This window comes from Dermacentor andersoni, chromosome 8, assembly GCF_023375885.2.
Source record: "Dermacentor andersoni chromosome 8, qqDerAnde1_hic_scaffold, whole genome shotgun sequence".
Lineage (NCBI taxonomy): Eukaryota > Metazoa > Arthropoda > Arachnida > Ixodida > Ixodidae > Dermacentor > Dermacentor andersoni.
The window spans coordinates 74208187-74236133 of NC_092821.1; the positions used below are offsets into that span (position 1 = coordinate 74208187).

The following is a 27947-nucleotide window of genomic DNA, read 5'->3' on the forward strand; positions in this document are numbered from 1 at the left end:
AAAAAAGACGCTTGCTTGCACAGTGGTTACGACTATTGACCTCTAATTTGGTCCCTTTATTTATCCTAATAGAAAACTGTGTTTTAGACAGTCAAGTTGTTCTCAGTGTGGATTCAGTTAGGTCGTATCTTTAGTACGACAATGTAAACAAAATAGCAAAATGTAGGACCGTCTGTATCAGAAGAGTTGAACGTCAACTATGACTGACAGCCGAAAATATTTGCAATTTCAAGCTCTAAGAAAGGAGAACATTTTTCATTGTGCTTAATATATAGAGAAATATGGACGACAAAAAAAGGAACAAATAAAGATTATTTAGGTAGTGCTTCTAGAATATAACAGGCCCCAAGACTGTCATGGAAAGGCTGCGGTTGCACGTTGTACACAAGTAGGAGCGCGCGCTCTCCTAGATCTATGAAAATACTAAAGGTCTTCTCTGTAATCCTTGTTTCTGTGATGTCAGCGGGTTGTGTCACGCAGCGTTCTATTTAGAAAATGAGGCCAATGTTTTTCACAGTAAAGCACGGAATATATGGTTAGCGCATTCCTTTATGAACGCCAAAAACTACCGGCTGTTCACAGAGAGAAATGACGGGGATTTAAATGAAGTGAACCCATAGAATCATATGCGTCATTGCAATGACCAAGATTCTATGAGCAGATTGATGACGTGTAATAAAGTTATGCTATTTGGTGCCCTCCAGTCAGCGCAACAATTCAGGACAAAATTTCGGCGTCATCAAGCATATTCATTTAAGACAGGCAAGTATAGATTCATCATAGGGAATTCGGACTACATTTCGCACGGCGGTGTTTGGAAGATTATTTCAAGTAACTGCCAAGACGCACGCTGCTGTTGTATCACCTGGAAGTCAAATATGATTGCGAAATTAAATTAATATACGTTGCTCAGAACCTGGTGATGTGGTGAGTAAAATTTCTTCTTGACCACATTAGCATGGACAATAGCTTTCCTGGGAAGAAAGTGGTGCGAGTTTAAATGAAATTCAGGCATTGTGATCTCAGCCAAAGACCTAGGATTCTTGGGTATTATAAGAAAGACGCAAATATTTCCTACACTTTTGTATTGCGACTGCATATTTTCACGTTCAATAAACGAATTTTCTTTCACGACACCACGTAAGCGTCCGTGCTGATTGCCCACAAACTCGTACCCATGCCACTAATAATCTACATGCTTCCAGAGCCCTGAATGCGGCAGTACACAATCAACCGCCCCTAACCAGCGTTTCTGCGTGGAATACGAGTTGTGGCATGCCTTCGCTAAGCAAAATGAGAATATTAACAAGTGCGAACAGCCATCCGCAGCGTCCTTCTCAGCATCGCCGAGCTAACTCTTCTTTGCGGTGTCTTCGAATGGTGGTAGGCCGAAGACCTCGGGCTTGAAGTTCATCAGTGAGTCGATGAAGAGGGTGGCCCGACGCTTGTTTTGTTCATCCATCCGGGGGTCCGGTAGCATGACAACTTGCATTCCAGCGTCGAGAGCGGCAGTGACACCGTGGGGGGCGTCCTCGAACACCAGAACCTTTTACAAAGCAACCAAACAACAGTGTTATTTAAAAAAAATACAAAGCCAACTGCGCACTCTCTGCGAGCTCTATTACAAAAAGTTACTACTGGTTTTGTTGTGACAATATAATTATATTTACACTCTTTCATTGCATTTGTTGAGCCAAAATTTGCAAAAAGCTTACATATTTTGATGGCATCGTTCAATAAAACGCATACAATAGTTATTCCGGTAGTATGGTATTCGAGAGGTCGAGATATAAATTCAGATCTTTGCAGCAGCTCGCTTGCCCAATGATGACGTCTACTTACGATGATATATAAGTTTTTTTTTTCAAACGAACCAGCAAGAATGTAAAGTGTTTACAGCAAATTATGGCAAATAAATAGAACGTTGGAGTGCTGCGCGCTTCTCTAACAGAATATACCTGAATAAAAGACGACAGCGCACACAAGGTGATACGCAAACAGCTGTTTTATTGATATTCACAACCAAAACAACATATATAGAGCTCCTCAAAGATCAAGCAATAGCAAAAAAAGGGCGTGAAGCACCCATGATGAATTACCATCACTGATTTTTAGTGACTTCGTCTAGTTTTGTCGATGTATTTCCTTTCTAACTCGGCGCAATATAAGGGTTATTGCGCATGCAAAATGCACGAGGCAACCTGGTGAAGGCGTCAAATATTTTCAACCTCCTTTTTATTTTTACTTTTGCAGTCACTGTTATCAAAGAGGAAAATAAAAGTAAGCATTCTTAAGTCTTAAAACTATGTACATGCTTCAGTAGAGCAGCTCAGTAAAACATACTTGATTGAATATGTACCGCTACGTCTTTTTATACAATTATTGTTCATTTATGTTTGCTTGGTAATATAAATAATTTTTAATTCAGACATATAGCTCCGGAAGCAGACAACGCACGCTTTCTTGCTACGCCTATGCATATGGAAATCAAATGGTCAGATAACATTCGTATACTGAGACAAACTAAAACGGAGGATAAATACTAGTTTCTCAGCACGAGCGTATGCAAACGTCAATCATGCCATGCCCATTTCTACTGTAGATATGTTTGTTAAATCTTGAAGCAGATGTTCGAAACCATGTCGGGCACACAAGATAGTACAAACATTTCTCTCTTTGCAGACACATGATCGGAATTGATCTTTTGTTCTGTAAACATCACAATGTTTTGTTTTCATACTTTGCGGCGTGTGCATTAAACTTGGTTCCATACAACTTGAGCTTTTGTTACCTCTTTTATACTAACTTCACCTTGAGTAGGGTAAGAACAAGACAAATACAACCGAATGTACGCATTCTTCTTTTTTGTGTGTGTCTGATATGTTTTAAGTAGAACCTTGCGCGGGTGTAGAAATAAATTTACTACACATAATAAACCTTCGGGTGCAGGAAATCGATATCTTTGAACACATGAGCAGATACGTGTACTACAACGAGGACAAATAGGTCAGTACTGGTGAAAAGAGACAAGTTGTTTTACTGAAGATCACCGATTTTTTTCTTCTCTGCAATGTATGTTGGAAACATTCTTAGAGAGGTGTGCGGGTCTGTCACTTTGCCACTTAAGTAGCTTGATTGCAGCATTTGTGCTGAAATTTCAGTGACCCGCCGTGGTTGCTCAGTGGTTATGGTGTTAGGCTGCTGAGCACAAGGTCGCGGGATCGAATACCGGCCACGGCGGCCGCATTTCGATGGCGGGGCGAAATGCGAAAACACCCGTGTACTTAGATGTAGGTGCACGGTAAAGAACCCCAGGTGGTCGAAATTTCCGGAGTCCTCCACTGCGGCGTGCCTCATAATCAGGAAGTGGTTTTGGCACGTAAAACCCCATAATTTAATTCATATTAAATGTCAGTAAATTGCGCCCACAATCGGAGTGGGCGCAATGGCGGAGTGGGCGGAGTGGGAGTGGGCGCAACCTATAAGCAGTGCATATGCAGGGTGGCCCACGTGACTTGTGCCAAAATTAAATAAAAATGCCAGCGCCACATAGATAGAGAAAACCAAGGTAACGCTGAATGCCACCGCTCAGAGCACATCTGCTTGTTTTTGTATGTCGTCTAATTGCATAAATAGTAATTAATAGTTGAATAAATTCCCTAATATATTCAGAGCGAAATTGTCAATTTAAAAATTGTAGGCTTCATGAAAAAATTCTGGTCGATCTTTCTGTTCCTCTATACGTTTTCCATAGGCTTTTTCCAAGCTAAAGGCTATTGCAATTGCAATATGCAATTAGGTGACATACAAAATTTTGTGCGACCTCCTCTAAGCGACAGGAAACATCAATACTATTGTTCTGCACATCTACGTGGCACTCGCGAGTTTTTAAATTAGGACAGAATTTACTTGAGACACCCGGTATATAGCTGCCATATAAGAATTATAATAACGAAGAAAACAATGAATAAAAGAATGTGTTTACCTAGCCATCGCATCGACTACGTGTACGCTGGTACAGCAGGCGATTTGGACAACGGCACGAGGCAGTGCCGATCGCCCGCACAATGACAGAAGGATACACTGCCTACATGTTCGTGTTTGTACCCTATGAAACGAAACGGAACTCGAGCAAATCTTAGCAAACCGTCCTCAAGAGGGGTACTAAAAAAAAACTAAAAAGCAATCATTTTTCATGGTACCTGTGTAGTGTCTCTTGTGAATGGCAAAATAGTCAAAATTATGTGGTGAATTCGCCTTTAAAAGGAATGAGTTTGTTGAAACGTTAAAACTGTTTTTTCTGGCGTGTGTTGGAATTGTATACTGGTATCGGTTGCGCGTCTAAGAAAATTACACTGTAAGACACACGATGAAAAAAAAAAGAAACGGGAGCACTCCCGTTCGTTTACTTGTGTGCCTTACTGTGTAACTTAGCAATGTGGCTACCTGGGCCAGTTGGTGATTTATACTTACAGTAAACAGGGGAAAAAATACTGGCACAAAAGGGAACCAGACGGCACAAGCGCTAACTTCCACCTGACGAAGTTTAATGACAGGAATGCGCACATCTACGCATGCGGGGAAAGATTTAGATGAAACCAATTTGCAACCGGAAAGAAAAAGAGCCATAAAAAGCAAAAAGCGAAAAAGTTATAGCTTAGACAATCACAGACACCCGCTGCACATGTTTGCACGTTCCAAGAACGAGTTATTTACAGGATAAGGCAACCGACAGTTTGCTCACGCAGATCTCCCCAGGCATCTGAGCTGCCTCGCTGATTACACGCGTTTGCTCAAGCTTACATCGACACATCACTGTGCTTTGCTGACTGGTTTTCTGGGGTACATTCACACGTGCTAGCATGCAAAGCAAAACAGCCTTGCTTTCCACTTCGGACATTATTAGCGTGCTCCTGTAGGCGCCAATTGAGGCGTCTGCCCGTCTGGCCCACACAGCATGCGCCACAAGACAAAGGCATTCTGTAAACGGCACTCTGTATACGCAGTTCACGTACTGTGTTCTGCATATAAGGGAACATTGTCTCCCGCTTTTCCTAACATAGGAGGCTCTTGCCAACTTCGCTAGCAGCGCTGAAAACTACTTTAAGGCTCAAGCGTTGTTCTATTAACTTAAGACGATGGGACACGTAGTGTGTGCATTGTACGACGGCGACATTGTCGCGCTTCTCGGCTGATATTTGTTCTCCTCCGTCACCGACACTTCCTCGCTATTTTCTTATGTATGCATTGCCTCAGCTACATTGATAAGCGACGGTTCTGGATAGCCTGCTCCTTTTACATCTTTGACCTACGCTAAGAAACTGCTTTCCATGGCATGGGGGCAAAACACCTGAAAAACACGAGGGCACAATTGCCCTCTTCACTATTTTACTCTGAGCAGATGTGAATGGAAGGAGTAGCTTCTGCGAGCGACGCTCACACAGACAGCAGGTTTGGCCCACTGAGAACACAATCCTAATGTTTAAACGCGGAATGCAATCAATTTCTGGCATCTTGTGTGGGAATCAGTGAACTGAAGAATTCCGCAAATATGTCTAGTACCAGCGCGGCTTACGGCTGCAACATTTCTGTAAATTTTGAGCCATTTCACTGTTTGAAGGTGTATGACCAGTGGAGCTGTATATAACTATAAATAAAATAAAATAACAACAGAATATAACGGAAATATGCACTTTGTTGTGTTTATTTGTATTTACGTATATCTCGTGACCACAATAATTATGGATTAATCGTCGCTATGATAGACGACCGTGGGCTCTTTGACGACATTGGAGATATTATCATCGAACGTTAGGTCTATGCACGACCCATGGCGCGTGGTGGAGACATTGGTCATGGTGCAACATTGAAGGCCGAACCTTTCCAAGAGAAACGCCAAGAACCACTTCCCGTCGGGACGAGACACATCGACGTTAGTCACCCGCAATGACGATCCGAATGGGATCCGCCGGGAGGGTCCAACCAAGTGTGTAGATCATAAAGTCGTCAAGCTTCCTCTTTAACGTTCCGGGATGAACGTACACGGTGGCGACATCGACAACAATTTCGTCCCCAGTCTGTACACCGCACGCGTCGGCACATTCCACGGCAAGGTTCTCGCCCATCGTCGGTAAGGCATAGGGCGCCAACAGCAGCCCTGTCGTTCTTTTCGTATATCGCAACGCATCAAACCATCATCCATCATCCATGCCCGGTTTTGACACGTTTGACCTCAAAGCAACTGGGACGCATACATCGATGCGATTTTGCCTTATGCATAAGGTCTCTTAGCTCTATAGACATCGCCATCGTGTTTTCACCCGCACATAGGGAAACGCAGGAAACTAGCCTAAGACAGCGCCGATGGAAAAATTATTGACGTACTTAAATGTCGTCATGACGGACAAGTCCCTCAACCCTTCCTTTAATAGTCTATAACATTTCGCTGAAAACAAGTCTCTTAGAGCAACAGATATGGAAGACGCGATTGAAACCCCTTCTTTATGAATGTAAATAGTGCCATTCCAGTCCACAAAAGTGCACGTGAGGTACAAAGACGTCTTGAAACCCACGACAGCTCATACCAGCCGTGTTCTGGAATCGCAAGACTTCAAAATAATCAATAACATCTTCAATGTACTTCAGTAAATTTTTGCGAAGCAGGGAATAATACGTCGTTTATGTGAACCGCGGAAGCTCTCATGTAGCAGTCTGTCTGCTGCCTCAAATACTCATTGACATTTCCTGAAGTTTGAATCATGAAAACGTCCTCTACTGTTAAAAGCATTAACTTTCCTTGCAAGAACCACCCCGAATCATTTTGCAATTAAAGTGAATTAAGACAATTAAAGTGAACGGTATGACGTCTTCGTGCGTCTTTGATGAAAAAAGAAGACATATTTAAGGTCAGTTTTCCACCTTTTCGTATTTTCGCGAAAACACCTTCAAATCTAGATGAGTACCACATCGTTGATCTTTGATTTTACTTTAGCCAAGTTCGCACCTGCGCAAACATGAAACACGGATGAAATATCTATGAGCCTTCCCGACGTATACTCCTTGCTGTAAAACGGCAAACCCTCCCTCTTTATTTGAAAGTACAATACACCATTCATTGTCTCTGAGGTAAGCAGCTGCTTTTTCTACTGGCACACCCTAGTTGGCCGGCTTACCATCTAACAGCACGTCCACACCTTCCGAAATGCACTTGTCGCGGTCAGCGTGACGTTCATACGGTTGCCAGTAGCTATATCGAAGTACGCCTCTTCGGAAAACTTAGGCCCCGGGTTTATAGTTCTCTGGAGCGAAATCTGAAAGGCGAATGTCACGACACGTATAAACACCTACTGCACTACTCGGAGTTGTGGAATTTGTGACCAAAGCCTGCGTGGTTCATCTTTCCACAACTGGTCCTCGATGTGATGAATGCGTGCTGTGTAGACGCGCCACTTTTCTTCTTGAACTCGATGTGACGCTCCGGTTGTAGTTGAAGGCCTTGCTTGCCTTTACCATTTTGGCCGGAGTAACTTGCGAACCATGGTACCCTGTCCGTTCGAAGGGTCAAAGCCACCAAACAAGGCCTTGCTCTCTCCTTGTCTTGGAAAGCACAACACATACCAGTTCGTTAAAACATTAAGTTGAAAGTATAGATATTGTTACGAGGCATCGCGTATGAGTATACCGTTAAACTTCCGCTTCGCTCCGCGAAGAGAAAGAAGACGGGACATGGACGCGTGAGATTCTGTCAGCCATTCTGCGGTAGCAACAGCCTGTAAATATTGTAATATACCATTTCGTCTCTTCATCGTGTACTCGTGAATCCCCGTGACAATTTGGTGGAGCTGCGGGGTACCGAAAACGTTGTACAACGGAGCTCCGCAGTGGTTACCGAGTCGGGCCCATCATGATGATACACGAGACCACGACCATGCCTACGCCGGCCAGGACGGCGCCTGCGCCAGTCACGACAACCACGTCAGCGATCGTCCTTACACAGCCGAAAGACCCAGGGACGTTCTGTGGTACTGATGAACTTTACGTCGACGCATCAGCGAGATCAATAGTTAGGATCCACTGCTGATGCTGACGAACGTGCTGTTTTATCTTAACGGAACAACAAAGCTATGGTTCGAGAACAACGAGGCGGAGATAGGAAGTTGGGACACTTTCAACGACATTATGTAAATTCCACGCAGTGGGAATCGATGTAAGCGAAGCTTTCCGTGCTGGATGCTTTGATTGACGATAATTAGCGGTGATGTTGACGGCTAACGCTTAATTTTTTCAATGTTTAGTCTAACACGAGAGTTGTGAGCTGATGTTAAGCCTTACCTTGCGTGCACCACTGCTCTTTGTCTGCGTAGTACACAGAAAACACAGGGAGAGCTGTTTGCTTGAAGCGTTGTTGTGCACCGTATTTTATAACCTCTGAGAGGGTTTAGCGTTGTCATTTCCTCACAAGGCACATCGCATTGTGGCAGAAGTATTAAACTTGGATTATGGGGCTGTACGTGCCAAACCCACACTCGGATTATGCGGAAAGCCATAGTGGCGTACTCCGGATTAATTTCGTCACCGTGTTGTTCTTTAACGCGCCCCAAAATCTAAGTGAACGTTCATTTTCTATTTCGCACCCGTCAAAATGCGGCAGCCACAATCGGGATCAAACCCACGACCTCTACGAATGCCATAGCCGCAATGCTAACGCGGCGGGCACGGAAGTGTTGATTTGACAATCGGCCGCTTCTGTATGGTCTCCTCGACCTTGCGGTGCGCTTTAATTAATGCGGCTCTGCTTCTGCACGCTCTACGTAAGTTTTCTACTTGACATATTGGCATGGCGTTTATTTTTCAAAAATAGCAGCAACGTACTATACCGTACCTTGAACTTAAGGTTATCCTGTTTCCCCGCAACCGCTGTCGTATAGTACTGGGGATCCCTTGTGCTCTCACGTCACCTCCACAACCTCTCTTATATGAGAACTGCCTCTTCCCCTCTCTTTTATTCTTCTCCTCTTTTCTCTACAGCTCTATCTGCGTCCCCTCCGGCCTCGCACGTTAGTAGAAAGGGAAGCGCTGCAGTTTCTGCAATGCTTCTGTGGGGAGTCACGGATAATTACAGCAGTCAAGCGGCTAATGTGGCGATGGCCAGGGAGCTCCAAAGGGAATTGTGCACATTCGACGCGGTGGGGTGAAAACGAATTTCTCCCGTCGCCTTCCCTCTCTTACTCACGTCTGTCATATATATACACGCTCTGGACAACCTCACGACGCGGTGTACGTGACAGCAGCAGGCACAGCAGCACATAACAACAGCAGCAGCAGCAGTGGGAAAGTCGGAGGAAGAGGCAAAGCAATGTTCGCTTTAAAAAACTTAAGGCCTTGTTTGGGAAACCCATGGGTCGAACGGCAGTCACAACAAAAGAGCTATCCATGCGCGCTCTGATGTGCGCTGAACCATACATATTCTGCATTCAGGACGTCTGGGCTCTTTGCCGTAAAGTCGACAGTGACATGACGGAGTCGGACAACAATGGCCACGTGCTTAAGGGAATCGCAGACTACTTTCGGCACAGTTCAACCTATTAGTGTGCCAAAATTGTGCGACCGTCGACAAGATTATTGAAGAATGCTGGAATTTTGAGCAGGCCAAAAGCCGGCGTATTGCAAGGACATTCGCTCGGCTACCGAAAACCGCTTCGACATCATCATGCGAAGACGGATAGGTCTCTCGTCTGCAGTCGTCGCCTCCGTCCGAACTTACCCGAATCGTCCATCTGGAAATCGAAGAAATTGCTCCTGGTCTTCCCAACAGCGGCCACGGTGATTTTCACATGCCGACCTTTCCCCTGGTCCAGTCCACTGTGCGGGAGAAGCTCGGCAACTTTAGTTTCACCGTCTGCACCGTTTTTCATTCTAGGACACCTGGCTTTCGCCCCACATCGCCGCCTCGGCCAAGATCGCCACCTGGCCTAATATCACCAGCTCAGGAACAACGGTTTTCACCTCGCCATCGGAATCCGGCTTAGTGGTGGACGGCAGATGGTCGGCCGATTTGTTTTAGCTGCCGCCGTATCAGTCACGTCGTGCACCATTGCCACAAGCGTTGTTTGTCACCGTTCACCCGGGATGACAATTCTAGCCGCAGCGACAACTACCGCCGTTTTCAGCCCACTCAGCCACACAACAGGGATAGCTATCGCCGCTTCCAAGCGTTTTGAGCCGTACAACGTCGATGCCACCCCTACGCCGCATAGCCGCCCCCTGTCGCTTCGAGGTAACCAGTCTTGTTTGCCGCCAGCGCGTCGTCCGTCGTGTCCTTCGCCTCTACTACGACGCCCGACAGTGCCGCTGAACCTCCGCCAGCGAAACTAAGGGATGCAGCTCTTAGAGATGACGTTGCATGTTCGACTTCCACCTCAAATCCTCTCCTCGTATTGCCAACACGACAAAACTTGATCGACGTTGATGTTGACGGCTTCACTACTCCCGGCGTCGTCGATAATATGGCACAAATGTCCGTGATGAGTAATCAACTTCGTCGCCGTCTCAAGAAAGCATTAACCCCCGCCGCTACCGGTATAATTCGGGTCGCTGACGGACGAAGTCTCACGGTCATCGGAATGTGCACAGCTCTTATCACCGTCGCCGGTCACCATATATCTGTTTTGTTTACTGTCATCGAGGACTGCCCCAACGACGTCATTCTCGGTCTCGATTTCTTGTCGGCGCATGCCGCTCTCCTTGAATGTGCAACCGGCGCCCTCCAACTTGACCTTCCTCAACTTGCCGATGTTCCACCTTCACCATCATACCGTTCATGCTCTGTTGATTACGTTCGGTTGCCAGCGCAAGTCGCCAGGGGGGTTGTCTTGACGACGGTATCGCTAGTCCACGACGGCGACTACGTACCATCTTCGCTAGTTGACATGCTGTTGACCCGAACTATTGCTGTGCCACAAACCCTGGTGGCTGTTGTCGACAACCACGCCCAGTTCTCGCCCCTCAACCTGAGCAACTCGACCCGAGCTCCCCCGCAAGGCATCTCAGTTGTCAACGTATCAGCGCTTGATGCATGCGACATCATGGCATTAGTTCTGAAATTTGTTCGTCCTTTCTCGCAACCAGCCCTGCGAGTTCATTGCCCAACGCAACTACCGTGATGATTGCCCTTCACCTTCAGACCTGTCAAGCCGCGGAGCTCCACCACCTCCTAGCGACCTACAGGGATATCGTCGACTTCGATGACGGCCCTCTGGGTCATACGTCTCTCTTAAGTTATCAAATACATGCGGCAGATGCGATTCCTAAGAGATGGCGAGCGTATCCCGTGTCCCATTCCGAACGCCCTGTGATACAAGGCGAGTTCGATAAGATGCTCCCCAAAGGAGTCAATAGAGGCTTCTTTGAGTCCGTGGGTGGCACCTGTCATCTTGGTTAAAAAAAATATGTCAGCTAAAGATTTTGCGTCGACAATCGTGCCTTAAATACAATAACGCGCAAGGACGTATATCCGCTGCCACGAATCAATGACGCACTTGACTGTCTTCACGATGCGAGATAATTCACATTCATAAACCTGCGCTCGGGTTACTGGCGGATTTCTGTTGACGACTTGAATCGAAAAAAAAAACCGCCTTTGTCACACCGGACAGCCTCTATTAGTTCAAAATTATGTCATTTTGACTGTGCAGCGTACCTGCAATCTTCGCACACATGCTGGACTCTCTCCTTGGTGGTTACAAATGGTCCATTGGTCTCTGCTACCTAGACGACATCATTGTTTTCCCCAACGTTTGAAAGTCACCTTACTCGTTTGGCGACTGTTGTAGCTGTCTTTCGTCGGGCAAGACTCCAGCTAAACTCCAAGAAGAGTAATTTCGGCAGACAACAAATGACTGTGCTTGGTCATCTTGTAAGTGCTACAGGTGTTCATCCCTGACCCTGACAAGATTACTCCTGTCAAGAATTTCCCGGTGCCCTCGTCTACTAAAGATGTTCGGAGTATTGTGGGATTATGTTCGTACTTATGCCATTTTATACGCAATTTAGCCGTCATAGTCGGACCCTTAACCAACCTTGTAAAGAAGGACGTTCACTTTTCGTGGGGTCACTACCAAGCGGCTGCTTTCTTGGCGCTGACCACGACTTCACCGCCTATGTTGGCTCACTTCGACCTATCCGCGACTACTGAAATTTGCACAGACGCTAGCGGGCATGGAATCGACGCCGTCGTCTCTCAGCATCAACATGGCCAAACACTTGGTATTGCATACGCGAGAAGTCTTCTCTCCACGTCTGAACGGAACTATTCGATCACAGAACGTGAGTGCCTTACGTTGGTTTGGGCTGTCGCGAAATTTCGCCCGTATTCGTACGGCCGCGCAATCTCGGTTCTAACCAACCACCAGATTCTTTGTTGGCTATCATCGCTCAAAGGCCCAACTGGTCGCCTTGATCGCTCGGCTCTCAGACTAAAAGAATATATATTTGAGGTAATTTATAAAGTTCCCAGGCTACATCACGATGCTGGTTGTCTTTCGCACCATCCGGTGGACCCTTCTAGCCTCGCTGACCATGAGAATGATTCCTGTATGTTCGCCATATCTGATTTACGCGACATCCGCACCGAAAAGCGTGGGGGTGAATCCCTGAATCTCAGCATTCAGCAACTCTCTTCCGCACGTCCCGACCCTTCTCTACGTCAGTACGTCCTACGCGATGAAGTTCTATACCTTCACGAGATTAAACCTGATGGGCCGGAACGTTTGCTAGTTATTACTCGACACATGCGCACCATCATTCTTCAACATCTACATGATGCTTCAACTGCGGGGCACATCCGCGCCTCACGCACGTAGGACCACGGGCGACAGCGGTTCTTTTGGCCTGGCTCGCATCGTTCTCTGCGCCGATACGTTACTGCCTAGGAGCGCTGTCAACGGCGCAGACCTGCTGCTTCCACAGGTTGGCCTGCTTCAATCTGTCGACATTCCACTGGAGCCCTTCGTTCGTGCAGACATCGACTTGATCGGACTGTTTCCCACGTCCGTATCCAGCAACAAAGGGATTGCCGTCGCACTTGACTTTGCAACCAGATATTCCTTCACACGCGCCATGCCCAGTGGCTAGGCTACAGACGTTGCAGACTTTGTGGTCAATGATGTCATTCTTCGACACGGGGCCCCGCGCTAGCTTTTTACGGATCGTTGCCGCTGTTTCCTAGCAAAGGCCATTGAAGAAATTTTTCGTAGCTGCTCTACTGAACATCGCCCCACGACAGCCTACCATCCACATACCAACGGTCTTATGTAGCGCGTCAACCGAACCCTTACGGACATGCTCTCTGTGTACATGTCTACTGATCACCGCGATTGAGACGCCACCCTACCCTACGTTACTTTTGCCTACAACTCGTTCTGGCAGGAAACCGCTGGCTATTCGCCGTTTTTTCACCTGTACGGGCGCAACCTTGCGTTGCCCCTCGGGACGCTCCTTTTTGCTGACCCCCACCCCCCCGTCACCCAGTACTTACCTAGTATGCTCAGGACGTCATCTCTCGAGCCAGAATAGCTGGCCAGGTTGGTCATACTAGGCTATGTGCGCCGCAGGCCTGCCGAAAAAGCGCCACAAATGTGACAACGGGCACCGTGAAGTCGACTACCCTCCTGAATTACTGATCGTACTCTGGACACCGTCTCAACGCCAAGGCCTGTGCGAGAACCTCATCCCTCGCTACACCAGATCCTACAAAGATCTCCCCAAGCTCCACGCCTTGACTACTTCATGGCTCCGCACCCACATCACCCGTCGTCTTCTTTTATGACTACCTCTAATGTTGTCCATTTGTCGCGGCTAAAACCCTACTTCACCAGCAGTGCTGACTGATTTTAGAAGGCGCCGTGATGGCGCTCAGTCCACCGGGAGGGATGTTACGAGGCATCGCGTATGAACATGCCGTTAAAGAAATGCTTGGTTCCGCGAAAAAAAAAAAAAAAAAGACGGGTCATGCCACGTGAGATGCTGTCAGCCAATCTGCGGTAGCAGCAGCCCGTAAATATTGATATATACGATTTCGTCTCTTCGCCGTGTACTCGTGAATTCCTGTGACAATATGAAGTACCTTTTCGGGGGGTGGCTTCCCGTCAAACTTGGATGCCGCGACCAGGAAGATGTCCGGCTGCGGCTTTCCGTGCTTCACTTCGGGGTCGTCGCCTGAGCAGACCACGTGATGGAAGAGCGCGAGCAGTTCCTTGTGGCGCGCCGTCTTCAGCGTGAATGAGACGCGCTTCGAGCTGGTAGCGATCGCCAAGGGGATGCCGTGCTTGTGCAAGTGACGCACAAGTCGTTCGACGCCTGCGCAGAAGCACCATTGTTTTGCAGTTGAGTACGCATAAGCACACATATGCTTAACGGCGTGCACTCATGGAGAAGTAGTGAATTATTGTATGTTTGCTTTAGCAGTTGGCCAATATAAACCAACCTCGCAGAGTAACAGTAAGGCAATGAAGGATGCTCTATTGGAGGGCTAAGAATCATTTGGACCACATGTTTTTTAGGCCTCTACAATTTGAGCGGTGTTGTATTTCGCCCATTGAATGGTGCTACAAAAGCAGGAAGGTGAACCTTCGACCTTGTGCTTAAAAGCAGAATATCATGAAAAAATAGATTAAGTGAAATTAAGTATTTTTTATAGAAATACTCTGGCGACAACTGCTGCCTCGAAAGTCGGCATTGGTTATTTATGACCGTCAAGTGAACTTTACTCGAGTGAGTTCTTTAGTCTGTGACGATTACCACCCTCTGTTTTTATTCCGTCTGCATTGAAGCTTTAGATCGAGTTCAGCACGCTCAAAACTAGACCTAAGAATTTAAAAAATGAATGTTTTACGTGCGATAACAAAGATTACGAGGCACGCCACAGTGATGGGTTCCTCTTGGACGTTTTTAACTTGCGCTCACTCCTGCAACGATACACGAGTATTCTTGCATTCTGGCGTCAATTAGAATGCAGCCGCCACGGCCGGCATCAAACGTGCGACCTTGAAATCAGCAGTGCAGCGTCATAGTCACTGGGCTACGGAAGTGAAAGCTCACGCAACCGTGACTTGCACATATTTATCCCGGTCAACTTCGCAGTGCCCCTGTGAACGTGAGCTACAGGTTGACAAGGGATGCACAAGTGATCACACAGGAAAATTTTTGCCTTCACATTATGTATCGATGATAAATATGTGCTGAAGCTGGGTTACGGAATCATGCTAAAAAATGACTGCCCCCCCCCCCGCCTTTTAAAAAGAGAGCAAGGAAGAAAAAGCATAAGGTGACGTTTACGGGCACTTTATAGAAAATATGCGAAGCTCAACATTTTTATGGCCTAGCAGACTCAAAGGATTGCACGATAAGTAGGTTCGATAACTACTTCCCAACACTTTGCAGCACTGTGCATTGTGCAGGACCTTTTATCCAATAGGAAGTCTGGATACTGCTCAAGATGGGCTTATCCACGCCCTGTCCTATTCTCAGTGTCTGATTTCCATCCTGTTGGTGCATATCACATTAGGACTTGTACGCGAACTCATTTACAAGTAAACACGTTGATACGCTACCATGAAATATCTGGTCGTACTTTCGGCATTCTAACATAACTCTCCTAAAGCACGCTCAGTATTGTAATGTCTGATCTCATATTTTTTATAGCATGCTCGCAAGAACCATTGCGTGCGAACTCACGCCCAATTAAGCACCGTCAACGAAGGCCTACTGACGACCTTTATTGTGGTCGAGAGATGACAAACACGAATCTCCTAGACATTAGTCCATGCAGTCCTGTAGGAAACAGGTAGCAGTCACCAAACTGCACGTCACGGTTCTCGCGCTTGCTCAGAAATGCAGCCTGAGGAAGGCTATCTGCACATGCCAGTCACCAGTGCCACTGGTGCCAGGTATGACTGCCGACACGGCCAGTAGGGCTACTGGCCGTCAACAGCAGCACGTCCCAATGCGTTCAGCCACTTCGGGATTGAGACGAGATGCCACGCACACCGCGGCACGTCTTAAGCCTGTTTCACATGATGCGATTTTCGTCGCACCGGAAGTGCGATTTCCGTCGTTTGCGATGAAAATCGCAGTCGCAGTGCCGACCCCCCGATTTTCGGCTGCGACCAACCGGTTGGTCGCACAGTCGCACCGTCGCACCGATCGCTGCGATTTTCCGTCGAAATTGCGCGGAGAGCTGTCAACGGAGCTATTTCGCCGGTTTGTTTTGGAAAATGGCGTCTCGTACGACAAGTGCAATGCGCGGAGACGTGGATCGTCGAATTCGGTACGTACGCGAAGGGAGAATAAAAAAACTTGTACCGCAGATTGCATTCTCCGATTGCTATGCGTTTGTTGACACGCTACACAGCAAATGAAGTGCATTTTCACGTTTGCTTCGTACGCCTTTGCAAGTTGTCAGTGCTAGGAGGTGTTCGATCCCCAGCAGACGACGAGGTCGTCACAATGTTCTTTTGTAAAATCGCGCTTACGGAGCAGCTTGAATTATTTCAACCTCGGCAAGGGCAAATGACAAGACAGCAAAGTACCCGAAGTTTCAACGTTGCGCTGAACGCGGTACCGTTCAGTTGCATTTTCTTGTCGGTTTTCAAGCATGAATTTCCCGATGCATCTTGAAAGCTTATCTTGCCTCTTATTAAATTTGACAGAGCAAAAGTGTAGGCTATCATAATGAATTTGCTACGATAGCATTAAATCCGTGGCTGGAATAAAATATTACATGCACGTTAAGTTGCACCTCTTCTCTGGAGAATTTTTTTTTCTTGCACAGAAACCAATAAACATGGACTATGTTGCGGACTTTGTATCCTTACTGCATCTGTATGAACACTTGCTCTGCAAGGTAATTAACTGTACAGCTAGTAGATTAATTAAATTAAAGTGACGACGTACCCTCCTGCACAATTATGTAGAACTCGTGCAACAATGCGAAAAGCAGGCAAACGGCCTGTTCTTGTGGGGATAAACCAGTATAAAACGACACGCTGAAGAAAAGTAAATCAAAACTGTGCAGCGAAGTCAGCCAGTACAAGCAGTTCTTGCATGTTCACAGCTGATCAAGTGTGCAGAAACATTCATGCCTTACATGTTTCTAGTAAGTTTCTAATAAGTTTGTGATCACATATATTAGTGTGTAAACCCATATAACGATATCCGCTGCGATTACTATCTTTAGAAGTAATGAAATACCATGCTACTTGCAAGAACATACATCACCCGAGGATTTTAGAACAAATTTCTGCATTTCAACTATACACAATATGTTGTTTATTCAATAAAAGACCACAAACTGGGCTTTTTTTTGCAATGACAAACTTATTCCAAACTTTACTTACATATAGGGAAGAAAAAAAATTATAGACAGAAATATTGTTCTTCAATTTGTTCACCTGCCACTGTGGCTATAGCAATCTGCTGCTAACACAAGGCGAGGGGTTGATTTGCCAGCCATGGAAGTCGCATTTCGATGGGAGTCGTAGGTGAGAAAAAGAGCTCTTGCACTTAGGTTTGGTTCACCTTTTATTGAACCCTTACACTTCAAAATGCTATTGCATAGGGGGGCATGCTTATGCAAAATCTAACACCAATAGAAAGCAAAGGGCAGAATTGTAAAACAACCATCTTTCGTGCCAGCTAGCATATGAGATGCAAAGACTACTACCCCTCCCTTCAGAGACACAACCTCGGGAGTACCTGAACTTGAAACATAACAGGCCCATACCGTGGAATATGGGGGCAAACAATTAGGCTAGGAGACTGTATGCAACTGCCAAACACACAGAGGAGGTTGCTAATCATGAAGATGCAAGCAAACATAAGGCACATATAGTACACTGATCTGGCAATAGCAGTGTAACAGTAGTATGACACTACATAAACTTAAACCCCATATAACGTTTCGACAAGTGGACTTGTCTTCTTCAAGGTCCACGTGTGGAAATGTTGGCTCCTACTTTCACCTTGTTCTCATGTTGCTCATCCTCTTGAATTTCCATCTCCTGCCTTCCCCGAGTTTTCCCCAGAAAAAGAAAGACATCTTTGAAGGATAGATAAAAATTGGTGCTTGATGCAGCCAAACATAAATAAATATGTTACAGAAAGAAAATAGAGAAAAATTCCAAGTGCAGGAAAAAATCATTACAATTGCCAATCCTGCATGCCGGCACCTTTCAAGAAACACTGTTGTTATTCCAATAGACAGACTGACAGCTTGCATATGCAAGCACATTCTTCCAGTTCCATGCCATTGGGAAAAAAATGAGTTTCCTGGAGGGTAGCCCCATGCACACTTGGTGATCACAATGTTTTTTTCCCCTGGACTTGTGTATCTATATGTATTTTCCCCTTTTCCCACATTTATGTTTGGTTTCATCAAGCACTAGTCTTTATCAGGTTTTATTGCTGTACTACTTTGTGGTAACCTTTATAGATCACTGCATTTTCACAATAAACCTTTTAATTAGAAGTTAGCATACCCTGTTCTTACTGCTTCACACTGTACATTCTGGCTACATTGGCCAAATAAAAGATTTTATAAGGTATCATGAGGGCCATTAAAGTGACTTGTTGCAGTCTAAAAAAAAAAATGAATAGCCTGGCTGCAAATGGCACCAGAGAACACATAGGACAAACAAGAAAACCGAGATGATCTAACAACCAAAAGTTTAATGTACACACCGAGTAAATGCTCGCTAACAAGCAATAGACTGAACATACACAAGAAGGAGAAGCAAAAATTCATGTGCGTTTCCTAACAGGAAATGCATCCATTTCTAACAGAGGCCGTGCTGACAAGATTAACCCAGCATTTTTAGATTTACAGCTTCCGTAATTTCTCTAGGCAGCCGATCTGCACAGAATGCTAGCTTCTTCCTCTACAATGCACGCTCAGATGTGGAGAGTGCATTGTAGAGGAAGAAGCTAGCATTCTGTGGAGATCGGCTGCCTAGAGAAATTATGGATGCTGTAGATGCAAATACACTGGGAGAATCTTGTGTCAGCATGGCCGCTGTTACACTTTCAGAGATGGATGCGTTTCCTGTTGGGATCTGTATGGACACACATCAGATCTTGCTTCTGCTTTTTGTGTAAATTCGATTTATTGCTTGTCGAACAGCATTTACTCGGCATGTTCAATAAACTTTCATTCGTTAATACACCTCATGATTGTCTTGGTCTCTAGCAGAAAGGCGTTCATTCTTTTTACAGTGAAGCTGTATATGCCTAGGCGAAACACTCATGGTCCGATCCCGAAAACCCTAGTGTAGGGGTATGAGCCATTGCATTCGTCTTGCATGATGGATGGAGACATTTCTTGTTGGGTAGACATAGAAATGCTTATGCATTTCAAACATACATTATATCTGCGTATTATTGCAGGGAAGGGACACAGAGGGGGATGGGGTTAAGACAAGATCATGATGTCATTATTATCACAGCAAAGGTGTGGTGGGCCATTGGCTAGACAGATAGTGACGTCGTTTCTCTCTAGCAGCAGAGCGCGCGTGCAGCAGTCTCTCCGACTTCCCAATAGGTTCGAAAATGTGTCCCTGTATTTAATTAAATGAAATGTACAGCCCCAGTGTGTCACTTCGTAACTACAGTGTATAACTGAGTCATAAACATTATGATTAACGCATTACAAAACACAAGTGCGTAACATAATTCAGAAAGACTTTGATGGACCCGCTGGATTAACACAATGAACCACTTCATTGCACTTTCTATGATGGTGATCTTGCAAAGTGCAATGTGTGGCATTCCAAATAAAGAATGTGATAAACCCAAGCCAAACATGTGCATAACCTCATTAAGAAACGCAGACATAACCAATAATATAGAAAGACTTGAATAAACCATTGGAATTAACCCGGTGATAAACACCGGGGCTGCACATTTCAGCTTTGCTGGTTCACCGTCTCTACAGGGTGCATGGGCAGTAACTTTTTCTGTTATTGTTTGTTAAGTATGGTATAATGTTGTGCCAGTAAAACACGTTGGGCTAGTTGGTGCAATGTATTGGTACTGCTTTTTTTGCTGGTTTTTTTCTTAATGTTGTGCCCTTCTTCCTTTTGTAACAACTTTTTTATTCCCCCTTGCATAATACTCCAACTTTGCAGCCTGCGAGGTATATAAATAAATAAGTACATAAGCACGTCATGCATTCATTTTGTGCGTGGAACAAAAACGCATTGATAAGCTTAGACATATAGTCATTGCTTCACACTTTCGAAATGAATAATTATAGCTTGCTATCGACATTGAAGCAGCCTTTCGACAGCTAGAAAAGGAATCAGTTTTTCCAGCTCTGAACATTGAATTGCAGGAAATGCAAGCAGGCATAAAATTCTGCCAATATAATCTGTTTAGGAATACCAAATTGGAATAACCATTGAGGCTTGCATTTGTACTTTCTCTGGCTGAGCAATCTAGTTTGAAATGACTCCCATAAGCATGTCGTAACAATGTTGATCTAATACAGGTTAAATGCATGACTAGCTTAAGAAATCTGGATGATTGCTATATATTACAGTGAAGAAACTATAATATCTAATAACATTAATAATATAATAATAATATTTATTTCCACAAAACAGGCTAACCGTGAGAGGCGTGCGAGGCTGAGCAGAAAGCTGAAAAATTCTACGGCAAGTGCGCCTGCCGTGGGCCTACGATCCTGCATTACGAATAGCGCGTATTGATATGGTCTTCTTGTTAGAAGTTCCGAGTATACTACCAGCGCGAGACACGGGACAACAAAGTGGACGAGAAGCGTGTCTTTTAGAATGCTATGTTACAACGTACAGGTTTCTACAAAAGTGACGGTAACTGCTCGAAACATTTGATGCGTCGGCTTTTGCGCCTTTAGAAATATTTAGAGAGGGCTCCCACATATATATTCGCAGCGCAAGCACGGCGATGGACGAACCAGGCTAGCGCTAAGGTTGAATTTCACAACACGATTTTCATTCCACGTCGTAATCACACAGATCGTTTGAGGCTTCGTTCAGGTTGGTGCTTCTTGTTGCGTTTGGCGTAAGAATATGGCTAGGAGCAGGCACCACATATGCGCAATGACGGGCAATATACACGCATCATTTCTCCAGAAGCTGACGCCGAGCACGGGTAGCGCGAGGATCTTGTTGGGCTGACCCGACAACTTCGTGGCAGCCGAATTCCGAATACTGCATATACGGTGAGGGTAGCTATATGAACTTGTCGATAGGTCATCTTGTAGATTGTTGTAGCGCAGGCAGAACGAAACGGTCATAGAATGTAGATAAGACAACACACAGTGCTGAACCACCTGCGAACAGCTGTTTACGTGCGCGATGTCGCACTGAACTACAGAAACCGCCGTCGCGCACCCCAAGACAAATCTTAACTAACGTTTTTAAATTAGTAAACGTACATATTATTTGCTTCTAATCAAGAGCAGTCAATAATATTATAGTGTAAACGTTTTATTCACTACAATAAAAGAATTATGCAGCGTGTGCCACGAAGCCTGGCAGTAAGCAACCCTGGGCGTCGCACCAGTCGCATTGTTGAAATCGCAATCATGTGAAATGAGCCCTCAAAAAATCGCATTGCGACGCGTGCGACAGCACCGATTTTCGTCGTTGCAGTCGCAGCATGTGAAACAGCTTTAAGGAACGTCAGTTCCCAAGCACTTCAGCAGCGGGCGAGCAGACTGTGGATGCGAGCCAGGCGATGACTGCACCGGTGCCTGTAGTGTCGGGGACCTCGTGTGGAATCACAGCGGCCATTTAAGCTGCCTATTGTTGTGTCAGTAACCATTTTCAGTTAGTCCCGATCCAACATCAGCTCCGTGGCAACGTCGTGCGCAAAGATCTCGCACACATATGCGCGTTATAGGAAGGATTCAAAGTTGTTTTCTCTCTTGTCGCGTTGAAGGTGACCGGAAAATTTGAAACTTCATTAGGATGCGGCGCCCACTCGTGCTAGCAAGCCAGCGAAAACGTGAAAAAACTTAAGCACAGCCTGTAGTAAGGAGTGAAATGAAGAATATGTGAAAGCAGGAGAAAAAAGCAGTGTCTCTCCATCCCCGCGAAGCTCCACTTCGACGAACGAAGATGACGAAGACTTCTCGGAATGAACAAGCTTGCGTACAGAACTGGACAAACAGGGAGACGGACACAACAGAGTGCTTTTAGAAGAGCTGCGGGCTGTTCAAGTTTGTAAAGGTTCATGATTAGCGGCAGCCCGAAAGAAAAGAAAGAAGCACAACGACGAACAAAGTGCTTAACTGGCCTTTTTTTTCTGACGATCACCAATTAGGCCAAGGCCACGTCGTTTTCGAACGGAGATTGCTCGCGCGCAGCTGCAAATATTTGTTTCAATCAATAACGCACGAAGTTCTGCGAGCCATTCTCTAGAAACACTACTGCTCAAGCTATCGCGTCCCTGTTTCATAATATTGACAAACCTGCAGCATACATTTTCAATACCTTCCATCTGTCTATAAACTGTATAACGACGCCTACAGCTAACTCATTGCACGCGCTAGGGAAAATGTCGTGGTCAAGAGGAGGCAGAACAGATTGGATAATGACTACTAAATGCGGGCTGGTACTACCTGGAATGAGGGTAACCTTGGGGTACTTCTCGGCGTAGATGCGGCCCAACTCTACCAGGTAGTCGTCCACGGTGAGCGGCAACTTCAGGCCATCGATCACTATTCGCGCAGAGTCTGGGCCGGTGGTACCCATCAGCTTCAGCTTCAGTTCCCACGTGTACTTCTTGCCGTAACGGTCGGCGATCGCCTGCACCGCTTCCTCGTGCATCGGCTCCGTGTCTGCGCAAGGTAAGGAAGGGCTCATCACCATCAAATAAATGGCATGTTCAGAGATGCCGCGGTTGCAAACGTTTATTCTGGGTAAGCAGTACTTTTGATGCTAAAGTCGCTACGTTACATTGGCTATTAGGACTCAACTGTTGCGGGTTAAGATGGGATAAATATAAGAGTGCAGTGCCGCTAGTAAATAAGTAGCACCCATATAAAAGGAGTACATACGCTCTTAACGCAGTAAACACGAAGTGTACACAAAATAGCGTACACCGATCACAGGAGTAACCTTTCCTAAAGCATGGCTTTAGGAAAGGCGACTCGCGTGATACCCAGTTATCTGAATTTACTACTGACCGGCATTTTAACATGGATGAAAACCAGCAAACAGATTGAATCTTTTTTTAATTTGTCAAAAGCATTTACGAGAGTTGCTCATGGCCAGCTTCTTACTAAATTATCTACCCTTTGTCTTGATTCTCTCACAATGGCTTGGCTTCGTAACCTTCTTTCATTCCGTCAACAATTCGAAGTTGTCAACGGGTTATTCTCTCTACTATCTGACGTAACCTCTGGTGCACCAAAGGGAGCGTGCTTGGACACTTACATTTTCTCATTTATATTAGCGACCTTCCCAATAACATTTCATCTCGTTTACGTCTTTTCGCAGACGACTTGATTGTTTACCATAAGATCACTGCAGATACTGACCACCTGACCTTTCAAAACTATCTTAACACTAGTGTTGATTGGCGTAAAAAGTAGCACGCGTTTCTAAGCCTTACTAAATGTAAATATACGACTTTTAGCTGCAAGCACGATATTTCTAATTTCCACTAATCTATCAATAACACCTTCCTGGCCAAAGCTACGTCGTACAATTATCTCGGAATCCAGTTCACACCAAATCTTTCATGGTCTTCTCACATTTCAACTATCTGCAGTAAAGCACCGAAAACATTCAGTTTCATGCGCCGAAACATACGAAACTCGCCTAGCTCCGTTCGAAAACTAGCATATCTAACATTTATTCGTCCACAGTTGGAATACGCCTCATCTATTTGGTCTCCCCATCAAAAATATCTCATTAAAATGCCTGACTTCATTCAAAACAGAGCTGCCCCGTTCATTTCTAACAATTATAGTCCCCTCGCCAGTGTCTCCGAGTTAAAGAACCTTAATGCTATACAGATACTCGAAAATCGTCGTCCCATTTCACTTCTATGTTTATTTCATAATATGTTCCCACCCACGCTTCATTTTTGCCTTTGGAATCGTATCCTCGATCTTCACGGCGCTTACATAATCATCTCTGCTTCAACCGCATATACAGAAAAACTCAATCATTCAATTTATCTGCATTGCCTAAAGCAATTAAGCTCTGGAATGACCTTCCTGAAAACTTAATCTCTTTTCCTCACCCTGAAGAGTTCATAAACACCTTTGCCAGCATTTATCGCTTTAGTATTGCCCTAATTGCGGTTGTCTGCTGTAGTACTTCTTCAGTTGCTTTAAATGTCGTTTTATTTTTATACTACTGTTTCACTTGTACTTGGTTACCCGCTCTTGTGATTTTCGCGTTTGCTTTGTTTTTTAATCTCCGTATTATTATGGCATTCTTACGGCCTTTCTGAAACAACTTTGTGTTTCTTTTGTGTATTTGCCTTGTACCGCATCTCTTGTACTGTTACTCTGGTTCATTATTTTGTGCTGTATCTCTATTGATATGCCCCCTCACCCAATGCTCTCAGGGGCCTGTGAGGAATAAATAATTATAAAAATAAATGAACATCGAGTGCGTGTTCTTTCGAGGACACGTCATTCACATGGACAAATCAGCGGCACGTAACCATGGAAATAGCGAACTCCTCGCACTCCGCGGTAGAAGAAGAGCTGAGCTTGAATTCACAGTCCCGCAATTAAATGCAACAGCATTTTCTTACGTACCCTAAATATCAAATGCAATAAACATGGCACCGCAACAATACCCTAACTTTCTGAATGTCATGCAACAGCTTGTCAAATCACTAGCCGCCGCTCAATCGCCTTAAAAATTGGCGAAACTTCATTCGCCTATGTATGGTCACTAGCGCCCCGGCATAACAGTTGCTCTTCGTTAACTCATGTGCAGCTGCTAAAGGTAACAAATGTAAACTATGATCATGATAGTTTACATCAGTTTACATCATCAGTTTACATCATGAGCATCATAGTTTACATTTGTTACCTTTAGCAGCTGCACATGACCTAACGGAGAGCAACTGTTATGGCGGGGCGCTAGTTACCACACATAGGCGAATGCAGTTTCGCCAATTTTTAAGGCGATTGAGCGGCGGCTACTGATTTGACAAGCTGGTGCATGACATTCAGAAAGTTATATATATTAAAAGTTATATTCAGAATATATATATATATATATATATATATATATATATATATACACAAGTAGTAAAATAATGTCAAGAACGATTGGTGCGAGTGATGACCCTAAACAATATTATAGAAAGAATCAACATGAAAAAGTGCGCCGGTTCTAATAGTACTACCGCCTTACCGAGACCTTTGCGCACAAGGATCTGGAGGCACGTGGTCTACAAAACAGTACGCTCGCAGCAATACCCTCTGTATAGAGGGACGGTTATGAATCTCCCGGGCTAATGACATTTAGCACAACATCATTAAAAAAGTTCAGAAGTGATGTGGTCTAAAATAAAGGTTCTGGGCCATAATATAATGTAGGGTGTAAGGAAATATGTAGTTTGTGTGCTAGACGAAAGTGCTTTTTCTGTTCTGTTTCAGCTTCCCGGCATTCCAGTAAGACGTGGAGTACGGTAAGTTTTTCACCGCATCTGCCAAAGAGGGTAGATTCCGGGCCAATCAAAAAGTAAGAATGGGTACCATATGTGTGCCCTGTTCTGAAGCGGCAAAGAGGATGTCAAATCGTCGTGAATTGGTCAATGATGACCATGTCCCTAAAGGTGCCTCAATTACATGAAGCTTATTCAATGTTTCCGTATCCCACGCTAGTTGCCAATAGCTCCTGAGTTTTGTGCCTAAAAATGGCTTCACGTTTGTGGCAGGAATGGGCATTGACGGATTGCTAGGTTTTGTTTCTACGGAAGTTGCCATTTTACCTCCAAGCTCGTTACCCTCTATAAACCTGTGTCCGGGCAGCAAACATATTACAACTTGTTGGTAAGATGCATATGTATTGCAGAGCACTGAAATGAGGTCGTCGTTTGCAAAATTTTTCTGTTTTCTTAGCGACGTCGAAATCCGAAAATTATGGACCGACAGCCGCGTAAGAGACGTCGTCTTGTGACTTTGAAGAATCCGTGCGAAAGTCTGGGCAGCTGTACTCCGATTGAAGCTTCAGAAAGTGCGCTTGTACGTGCACATAACGAGCGTGTTTTGTTATCTCAATAAAAGGTGTGTCACATTCAAGATTCTGCCATTGCCATGGTGGCAGGAGCTTCACTGGAGCAATTAGGCAATGTTCGAAGACTGAGACAGCCATTTCTTCAGTCAATTTCCTAAGCCGCTTTGAAAAACGCTGCCTCACTGAGGGACGCTTACGGCATAGTGCAGCCGATGTATCGTTAACGAATGTGTAGCAAAGGTGTCGAGCGTTAGACTATACCTTGAGGAAATATGTGAAACCGCTGAATGTTCTTTGTTGGTGAAGGGACCACGCATTCGATTCAGTGTGTATACCCTCAATAGGGCTTGCTCTGAAGGCGGCTGTGGCCAGACGGATACCCAGGTGGTGGACGGGATACGGCATCTTTAGCGCGCTACGCGCGGTAAAGAGACGTACCACGGCACCATACTTCAAACGTAATCGAACAAGGCTCTTGCAGAGGTTCAATAGGCGCATACTATCACTTCATTATGTTGTTTCAAACAGAATTTTGAATAAGTTATTTGTTTTAGGCATATCGCCTTCATATATTTGCTGCATTGAATTAAGGCAATTTTGAATAGAGGACGACACCTAAAAACTTTTGCTCGTTCACCGCGGGTACTTGTTTCCCATACAGTTCGATACTAGGATCTGGAACCAGCCTTTCTTTCTTGAGAAAAGTACGCAGGAATTTTTCTGGGAGTTAAGTTTGAATCCGTTTTCTTCTGTCCACTTAGACAGTTCCATGCTTTTGCCCCTTGCGGGCATGAATTATGCCGGAGAGGAACCTAGGAACCCTCCTAGTTGGCCGTCGCGTATGCCTTCCCTGTGATTTATTGTTTGCGAGTTTGATGAAATTTTCTGCAGTTGCGTATCGATGGAGTATGCCCCACGCTTTGTTTTGTTTCTTCCGCGCCTCCCTGCACTCATCGTTCCACCGTGGTACTCGTCTTTCGTATGATCTACCCCTCGATGGTGGAATGACTTTGTTTGCGGCGTCGATGAGAAGAACGGTAAATTACGCTATTGCGTCGTCTATACAAAAACCGGTGATAAAACCTCGTGACACGTAAGTCGATTCTTTAAAATGAGGCTTGTTTACGCCGAGGGGCATGAGGAGTACACTCGTGTTGCCGAATTAGGTTTAACATTTCAAGGACCTGGTGACTTCCATAAGACTTCTTTTTTCTAATGCTACCCTTTATATAAGGAAGAAGCGCTGTCGATCCAATTGCTATATCTGCAGAAGAGTAAGAATTGTACGGGATATCATAAGTCAGTTCCTTTTCATCAAACAGGCATGCATCGCGAACCTCCCCACATCGTGTTGCGAGCTTTAAGATCTCCCACGAGTATGTAGGGCTCGGAAAGCTGATAAGCGAGGTTATACAAGTCTGTTTTTCCTAGGTGATAATCTTGAGGTATAAAGATGACACATACAGTTGCTGCCGCCTCCAACATGCCCTTAAGCTAGAAATGTATTGTGAATACGCCATGAAACATATTGGTGTAAATGCCTCAAGTCTACTACTGTGAAAAGCCAAGGCCTGTAAGCACGCTTCCTGGCTTACCCAAAATCACGCCGTCCAGGTCAAAAATTACGTGTGTCACCGGCTTGAAGGTCGCTGCCATGGCCTGCACCCCTGCATCCCTTGTTCTTATTCTCAACGCATGGCA

At 45.2% G+C, this 27947-nt stretch overlaps 1 protein-coding gene across 1 annotated transcript; it reads right to left on the bottom strand.

Annotated features, from left to right (window-relative positions):
• Nucleotides 1–1070: 1070 nt before the first annotated feature.
• On the bottom strand, nt 1071–27925 carry LOC126538798 (pseudouridine-5'-phosphatase-like). Its single transcript, XM_055074995.2, has 4 exons — nt 27842–27925; nt 22658–22876; nt 14123–14355; nt 1071–1546 (listed from the first exon to the last, which is right to left on the bottom strand). Exons 1-4 carry the CDS (start codon nt 27900–27902, stop codon nt 1352–1354), a joined length of 708 nt encoding a protein of 235 aa, XP_054930970.1. The 5' UTR covers nt 27903–27925; the 3' UTR covers nt 1071–1351.
• Between the last annotated feature and the right edge of the window lie 22 nt (nt 27926–27947).